Here is a 9,858-nt window from a genome sequence, read left to right on the forward strand (position 1 = left end):
CACATTCGACGACATCTGAAATTAAGCAATTACCACGGAAACTTTTGAAATTTGATGCAACATGTATGTAACATAATTAAACACACTATGTGATTAAATTGAATCTTCGTAATTATACGAGCGCACCGCAATAAAGAACACGATACAATCGCCTTTCATCATGTGAAATTCTATATTTATCTACCTTTGTGCATTGTAGAGCTAATGTTTACGCTAGAACCTATCGGGTTTCTGAACGGACCATCGGATTAGGACCCTATTGTACTTCCCCAAATTCACATGCAAATGGACAAAACGTGCGGAAATATAATTAGCGACGTCGGACAAGTATCCGCAGGTCTTAGGGTCACGCACCTTGACCGTGCAGAAACAAACCGGTCTATTTGTTGTCTCGGTTTTAATTAATGTTTTCGGTAACGTTGACCGATGTCCGGCCAGCTCTAGGGACTTTTTGCAACTCAATCCGTGGGAACGCGATGGCACGTAGCACGATTGCATCTTTATGTCGGCTAGTAAGAGAAGTTTTCCCAGAATTTCGACCATTACGCTCCGCCTGGAGCGTCATACGGAACATGTCACAGTTATTATGCACGATAATATCTCTCTGTGACGCAGTGGGCAAACCGCCCGCGGTATTCTCGTAATTCTAAGCACTGATTGTTGCTGCGATTGCGTCGTTAAATTAATATTCGGGTGGTAAAAATGTTATATTGTCTATAAACGCTGGTCAGTCTGGATTCTCACGGTGTTGCATTGGACGTCTAATCCAAACATGTCCATTCTTACGGTCAGTTGGTCAACAAAGCCCACACCTGGTTATGGACGCGAATTGACACCCTCCTCAAAGCGCAACTTCGATCCTTTTGACGTACCCTTTGTACGAATAGGCGTGCGTTGTATGCAAGACATTTTACTTTAGAAAGACGCAAACATCGCTATAATTTGCAGCCCCTGGGAACGGTAAAGAATGCGTGATGTTTTTGACATGTCTTGTGGGCTTATAAAGGCGGCCTTTGTCCTTGGTTTCCGTTGAACAACGATGAATTTTTCGCTAGGATTGATTAAATGTAAAGAGTCCGTTGATATGTCAAGGCATATCTTGCGTTTGAAGGAATTTGAGGTTATTATGAATTGGATTATAATAATGCAGTTACGATAATAATAACATAGAAGACTCACTATCCATAACATAGGCCGTATGTCTTTTGTATTAGGGACTATAAATGAATAATATGTATTTTTTGCGAAACAATTTCCATAAAATCGATGGACATTAAAATTCAACTCGTACCCTCGTTGAAGCAACGTGATAGCAAAAATCTTTCTAAATGACCGGTCCTGTACAAAAACTTATTAAGATATTACAAACAATGTGCTTGATTGATGCCCTTAAACAAAAGGTGTCCGTTTAAATGACGGGCGGACCCGCGGCCTATTGTATGCCAACTTTATGCACTTTTAATGAACCGGTTTTTAATGTATTTTAATTAATCATCTATTTTTACCTTTGTTATGTATTTTTATAGCCTATTTAGTAAAATATTTGTATGTATCCATTAATTTATTTATGCGTATAATGCGTAAAGGTACTGAGTTACTGCTCTGATATTTGGGATAGATTTACAATTAGATAATTTTAAATACGGGGCTGATGTAGCAATAATATATATATACAAAATCCATGAAAGGTACATTTGTAAGCTGCATTTGAATTACTTTGATAAGGACTCCATTTATATTCATATAAAAAAGTGTTCTTACTATTAGACTCAACAAATGCATTATCACCTCCGATATAAATCAGATAATGAATCTTATCGCGAACAAGTTAGAATTACAGAAAACATATCACTAACAAATCTTGTTTTATCAACATTCAATGAAAGCTTTCAACCGCCACACTGCATCCGATCTAAAAAACAACAAAGAAATCTCGACTAGATCTCGTAAGGCGATTATCAGGCGACAAAGAAGCACGCTCTTTTATTTTTTATTAATAGTTAATCTCGTTCAGCGTTTGCACCTTTCTTTTGTTTGTTGACATCAAACAAATCGTTTGTTGAACAATACACGAGGTGAGATTCCTAATGGGGTGTGTAAGGGTTCATAAGAGCAGCGGGTGACCGGACCTTCCTGTGGCCTTATCTAGGGTCGTAATGTATCTAATGCCGAGGTGTTATGAAGAAACCGTAATTGTCAGTTGTATGGTAATGTCCGAGCTTGTATTTTTGTATTTGGGAGACGGTCATTCTTTCGCCTATTGGAAGCTCCACATTACGCGTTTGATCTTTAGCAGGGTTAAATTGTAGATGAACATAATTTAATTCATTTGAAGCTTTTTATTGTTATGTCATATGTTAATGCAATACTTGAATATTATTTCAAAGTTTAATACGCAGTACGGGGATTTAATGTTGAAGCTTACGTTTTTAACAACACTATATAAATATACTGATTAAACTCATTATAATAATTGACAAATTTATAAGATGGTATCAAAGTGGTGTACCTAAGTTTTAAAAAATGTTTCCAAAATACATTTGTTCTACGATCGCGTTATACTTGATTGAAGAGACATAAAACACAACATCTCAAAGATAATGAAGAAGCTAATCATTCAAAACTGAAGAGTAAAAACAATACATAAGCTACAGCATTATATTCTCTTTTTAATATTGGTGTAATTTAAAACCTATTGATAAAAAGAAATAGCAGCAATAAGTATTTTAACGCGTGTCAAGAAAGCGCTTGATGAAATAAAACAAAAATGTCGTCATATAATAAACACAGCAGTGTTAAAAAGATAAAAAATGACAGAGTAACAGCCTTTTATAAATGTGTGTCACAAAGTGAAGCCTTCTGTAGGCTCCGTTGCTTTGTAGTGGGTGGATCGTAAAATATTATGAGACAAGCCATTTAGCTTCGAAAATGGTTAGGTTAAAATATGCGACGTTTTTATATAGTAGAAAAACTTAATTTCACTGGAAAATTGCTTGCATAACAGTAGATATTCTGTATGGCCAATCCTCTGGTGAAGAGTCAATTTATGGAATTTGGAATTTTAATTTTTGTGAGAGATTTATTAGTTATTTTATTAAACATTCTATTAGATATCAATAACAGAGTTTTTATAACGCTTTAAAACTATTCCATATATGAAAATGATGGACAACAAGCTCACATCATCAAATTAATCGACTAAGCAATAAAACACTTAGAAATTCAATTAGCCACAGAAAACAATTCCCAATCTAACACTGTATCATTAATATCATTAATCAAGCGCTGTCTTTAAAACAATAACCATCTATATTAATTCTAGAATAATAACCTCTTAAACATAATCTGAACAACATGGATAGTGCCCTTGGCCAGTTGTCCAACTAATAACTAGTAAGATTAATGATTTCACTAATTATACTTGTGACAATCAAGTGCTTAGGCTTTTTGTTCGAAGGCATCTAATTTAATAAGTTTTAAATTGATCGCTATAAAAAGCAATGGAATTTTTGTGATGCGCGTATAAGTACTGACATTGAGATGGTTGATGCTTATGATTTAATTAATAATGGACTACGTGAAGGCATACAATTTCCACACAAGTTCTGTGGGAACCATTGGATGCAAGCAATACGTGTTATATTTGAAATGTCATACAAATATGTAAATGAATAAGTAAATAAACAAGTGATTGCTAAAAACTAGAGCATTAAAGCCGCGAAAGAAACAGCCCGAGATTTTAAAGGTTAACACTAATATCATGTTATGAATCTCTCGTCACAGAACTGGTTTAAAAATGTATGTAGTTAAGGAAATATCATATAATTATACAAAACAAACCGATAATATATTTACTCCTTGTTTTAAAAGTCTTGTATTAAAATTGTATAATTCAGTGCGCAATAAATAATGTCTCGGACAGTTAAAATTTCAAGATGCAATTAGCTTACATAGAACCGAGGCCGTAATATTATAACTTATTACATAGTACTTACATAGTAACGTTATGTACCGGCGGACAAAGAGAAAAACTTTAATAACACATGTTTTAAATGTCTCTTGGTGAAATATTAGTTGTTAGCTTTATTATTGTTAGTTTTAACAATGGGGTAAAGATTTTTAACGCGCTAATGGCCAATTGGATATAGTTTTTGTTAGATAATATTATATAATAAACAGTTTATAGTTTATGAAGTGGTTATTGTAAATTTAGCATTGTCTTAAGTTTCGGGTATTCTCTTCTCTTGTAATAAAGTTGTGAAATCAACTAAGCAATCATTTAATAAATTCATATACTAAAATAAGTATTTATTAATTTTAAGACAGTAGTTGATACTCAATAATAAGTAGTTACGTTAATCAATAAAATATCCACTGAGCATTTTGTGGTTTGCTATTCAAGTATGTCTTATATCGATATCACAATCATTTATTAAGTACCAGCTGCGCTCCGCGGTTTCAGACGCATAAGTCCGTATTCCGTAGGAATTTCGGTATAAAATGCGTTGCCTATACGTTATTCTAGTTGTCCAGCTATCTACGTACCAAATTTCATTGCAATCGCTTCGGCAGTTTTTGCGTGAAGGAGTAACAAACACACACATCCTTACAAACTTTTGTATTTATAATATTAGTAGGAAGTAGGATATTTAAAACAATATTTATTTTCGTTTCCAAATCTCAAAAGACAAATGGCTTATTTGTTATCAAATAGTGATCAGAATACTCATACACATATAACTATTTATATAATAAAACTAAACCTTCAAATTGTCAAAAGTAGGCTAAATCTAAATAAATCTATAGGAGAGCCACCAGATTGCAAATAAAAGAATCATCAAAATCGATTCAGCCAGTTGAAAATTCCAAAGCCAAATCTAATGAATACTAAATATATGAATTGACAACCTCCTCCTTTTTTGAAGACGGTTGAAAATCTGAGATTATACTAATTTCTAACTAACTAAATCAAACGCATACAAAGATCCACCTACCTTCTCTCCTCATGCCCATTTTGAGGCATTTTCTCAGTCTGCAGTACTGGCACTGGTTTCGGTGGTGCTGGTCGATGGGGCAGTTCCTGTTTCCTCTGCAGGAGTACGTCAGGTTCCGTCTGACAGACCGCTTGAAAAAGGATTTGCAGCCTGAAAAGAAAAAAGTTTTTAATATCTTTTTATATTGGGAGATATTTCTTTTACTCTAGTCTATGTATGGGAAAGTATGAATATATAAGTTATGTATATCTTAATATATAAAATTCTCGTGTCACAGTTTTCGTTGCCATACTCCTCCGAAACGGCTTGACCGATTTTGATGAAATTTTTTGTGCTTATCCGGTATCTATGAGAATCGGCTAACATCTATTTTTCATCCCCCTAAATGATCAGAGTAAGGCAGAACAGCGTTTGCCGGGTGCAGCTAGTCTAATATATAAAATTCTCGTGTCACAGTTTTCGTTGCCATACTCCTCCGAAACGGCTTGACCGATTCCTCTGAAATTTGGTAAGCATATTGGGTAGGTCTGAGAATCGGCCAACATCTATTTTTTATCCCGATATTCCTACGGGATACGGACTTACGCGGGTGAAACCGCGGGGCGCAGCTAGTATATATATATATATATATATATATATATATATAAGTTTGGCTTAATTGCAAGATATTGAATATCCAGTAATCAACATTTTATTTTTTTATGCGTGACGATTATTACAATATTTATTTATCGAACTTACATATAAATATACCAATTGCCAGTATATTGATGATTTATTGTAAAAATTATACGAATGAATGATATCTGTAATATCATATCTATTTTATATATTAAACTTTTAATTACATCGAGTTCGTTTTAATTATAATGAAAGTAATATCTTCAAAATTAAGCCCTAAAACAGTAGAAATAACGGCCAGATTTCTAGAGCTTTCGCTGTAAATGTGAAAGCACTTCGTTGCTTACCTATCTGCCTCGCTAGACAACTCTATAGAAACTATATATATCCCAGTAATCTCTCTAAATATACATCATTTCATATCAAACATGATTTTAAGTAGCCCTACGATAATTATTGATAACATTGTAAAATATCTAAACTAGTAGATAAGAAGAGAATCGATTGCTGAGGCGGGATTACGGGTGGCCGTGAGGCTAGGCGTTGCTAGGGCTTGACAAAATGACTCGGGTTCGTTTCCCGCCCTAATTTTTTTTAATTTCTCTTACCTAACCTAGACAAAAATAAGCCTAATCACCTATATCATTAAAAATATCGTGGGCGGATAGGAATTCATGCGTTGCTACGGTTTTACAAAATGACTCGGGTTCGTTTCCCGCCCTAATTTTTTTTAATTTCTCTTACCTAACCTAGACAAAAATAAGCCTAATCACCTATATCACTAAAAATATCGTGGGCGGATAGGAATTCATGCGTTGCTACGGTTTTACAAAATGACTCGGGTTCATTTCCCGCCTTATTTTTTTTTTAATTTCTCTAAATAACCTGGACAAAAATAAGCCTAATCACCTATATCACTAAAAACAGCGTGGGCGGATAGGAATTCATTTCAAATCAGTAGTTCTAACTTGTTAACTTGCCTTGATATATCTTAAGTGTTATTTAATTGTATTAACATAATCGAATAAATCACGACTACCCAATATCGATAATTCGACCATTTGTATGGAGGTATACGAGAGGTAGAATACCATCTTAATGAGATGGGACACGGTACCTCATGAATATATTTGCTTTTTGGAGTTCCGCTTTAAATGTTGAAGGAATATGTTTAATCTGTTTTTTTTTTTTAATTTTTAGTTTTTTTTTATAGCATTGAAATGCTTTTCTTAGCTGACAGTTTATCAAAGCGATATTGTTCTTAATGAAGATTAGAATAGGTATCATGAATAAAAAAAATTAATAGGTACAATATATGCTTGAAAGTAGTATGTACTTCAAGATTTTATTTATATAAACATCGTGACGGTGTTATATAAGCGTTTAGAATCGTCTGGATGATTATTTTAAGTATTACTTAAATATCTTCCATCTAAATATATACAACTCAAAGATGACTGACTGACATAGTGATCTATCAAAGCACAGTGCAAACCAAGGTGATAAAATAGAGCTAAACTTTTTTAAACTGAAACTTTGTACCATGAATGTTTATTAAGACCGCGCGTGCGAAGATACGAGCACCAGCTTTTAAGGTTTGCTGTTTTAAAACAGTGGATTCAATGAGTCATTTTAATTATTTTTTATGGTACGGAACCAAGCTAAAACAAACGAGACTTGCGTTATCTATGTTATTTGTATTTGCATTGGAAAAATCATGAATGGCGCCAAAGAAATGTGTGTTGTAGATAGCTAAATAGCACAATAAGACTCTATTAAGCATTTTTGATACGATTAACGTATGTTAATTGATTTTATATTAGCGTTTGATTATAAGCTATCGATGAATGGAAGAAAATGCGTGATAGTTTTAATTTATGCACATAAATACCTATATCGTATAAAAACTGACGGCCAATAAAGTTTTATTTATATGTTAAAGAAATTTCGAATATTTGTGCACAGATTATAAATAAGAATTATACAGATAGTAGCACAGACTAAACAAATAAAATGTAAAACTCTGAAATTTAAATAAAGATAATAAATTTTAGTTGTGCCAATTCGACTAGTATAAATTAAGTTTACAACACGATCAATATTAATTAGTAAAAGTTTTGATATATTTCGACGAGTAAGAAATTTATATGAAAATTATAAAATATCGTTATTTATGTCCACGACGATATTATTTAAATCAAGATTATTTTACTTATAACAAAATGTAGAGGTAATTAATTTAGAAATAGTAAGATAGATAACTAGCTGGGTCATGTGGCTTTACACGCGTGATATTATAGCCTACCTATGTTAATCCAGACAATAAACTATATCTTTATACAATTTCATACAGATCCCAACACAAGCTTTTTTGTTTGTATTACGCGGAATGGCGGTCAAAATGGTCTTTTTCATCTTATTTATCCACTAGTTTCGACCAATTCCACACACAAACCCATACACATGATAACTACTGTCTTACATGTAATTAATATTCATAAATTCGGTTACTCCCAAATTGAGCGTCCACCACGAATTCGAAAAGCTTAAACATATTTCAAATAAAGCTATTACAGTACATAATAAGATAGATATTAATGATATTGAGGCACGCGAGTGTGAACATAGTCCAATACTTTCTTATTAAAATATTTAAATTACATTATAATCTATATTAGATTATGGCCCGACATTGCCCCATCGCTACAAACTTATAACCGTATACTTAATAATAATTTAAAAAGAATGGTAATGGTTATTGACTGTTTAGTTTAGGATTTATGTTTGAACCAAATTTTCACGATGAATACCCATAATAACCATAAAAAGCGACGAAACAGATAATTCAATAACAAGGTTTTTAGAATCAGTGCGTATAAAGTTATTACCGCAGTTATATTTAAAAAATAATACCAATAGACCTAAAATTAATGTTTTCTTCAATTTAAAAGCAAACTACATGTTTTAATACTATCTAATATATAAAATTTCTCGTGTCACAGTTTTCGTTGCCATACTCCTCCGAAACGGCATGACCGATTTTGACGAATTTTTTTGTGCATATCGGGTAGGTCTGAGAATCGGCCAACATCTATTTTTCATACACCTAAATGATAAGAGCAAGGCAGAACAACGTTTGCCAGGTGCAGCTAGTATTTTATGAAAATAAAAGAAATTACAAGTAGAATATTTACTTCCTAGCGAAAAATAACCTGAATAATTTGTTGTAAAAATATCTCTTTTACTCTGCAGACTGAGAGACGCCGTAAAGCGGAAAGCCAGATAACATAAACATTATTCGTATAAGCTATATAATCGCAATTCTAAGAAGCTAGGTGCGCTAGGCTCCACATTTTGGATGCAACGTACCGTTAACCACGTACCTACTTCCTCTGATAATCGTGGAGGCTGTGTACATGCACCTAATGCTTCGACTATTGCATTATCCCATTGAAAACTCAATTTGAAATAGAAAGAAATGGCATTTAATTTAGTTTTTTTTTTTGTTAGCTACTTGTGGTAAAAACAATATATAGAAAAAAATAAACTGTTAGAATTTATAATACTTATAATCATAGCCTGAAAAGGCATAATAATATTTAGTTTTAAAATAAAATAAAAATAACATGTATACTTAATGTATTTTCTCTCGAATTTAAAAACGGTACACACTAAGTACGTTCTCTTACAGCAAGAAGATACCACAGACTATTTAATTATCTAATATTATTATTCATTCTATAAACAAAAATTCGATCGATCAAAATTCAAAATTAGAAACTACAATTCGACCACAGACTAAGAGCCAAGCATCCCGCGTTAGCACGAGAACAACGTGGTTCCCAATTACCGCAATCGCTGGGAAATATCTCTCAAATTGCGCGCGCATGATAACCGGTGCATTGACATTGCGATTTCAAATGAAAACATGGCGCGGACTACACGGAACCATATGAATTATGTTTTATTGTAGTGTAAGAAGGTATTGTTTAATGTTTGTCTATTGATATTGTATTTAATTGTTAGAATATTATTCGCCTTTAAAATTTATACGATAAACAAATTTCAATTCAACAAATTATTAGTTTAATTTATCTATTTCTATATCTATACCACCTAAATAATATTTTAATTAGGTCAGTAGGTCTAGTAAAATCATTGACGAGTGTTGTATACTTAGTCTGGCCATAAATACTGTTACACTTAATTATAAAAAAATATTACATTTGAATTTCGAATCTGT

General features: G+C 32.7%; 1 protein-coding gene across 1 annotated transcript in view; it reads right to left on the minus strand.

Moving 5' to 3' along the window:
* The window catches only part of LOC119839803 (COUP transcription factor 2), an 81,224-nt gene that overhangs the window by 59,431 nt on the left and 11,935 nt on the right, over positions 1 to 9,858 (minus strand). Inside the window, exon 2 of the mRNA XM_038366244.1 lies at positions 4,995 to 5,144. Coding sequence (XP_038222172.1) covers positions 4,995 to 5,144 — 150 coding nt within the window. The remainder of the gene's footprint in view (positions 1 to 4,994; positions 5,145 to 9,858) is intronic.

Source organism: Zerene cesonia, chromosome 4, assembly GCF_012273895.1.
Source record: "Zerene cesonia ecotype Mississippi chromosome 4, Zerene_cesonia_1.1, whole genome shotgun sequence".
Classification (NCBI taxonomy): domain Eukaryota; kingdom Metazoa; phylum Arthropoda; class Insecta; order Lepidoptera; family Pieridae; genus Zerene; species Zerene cesonia.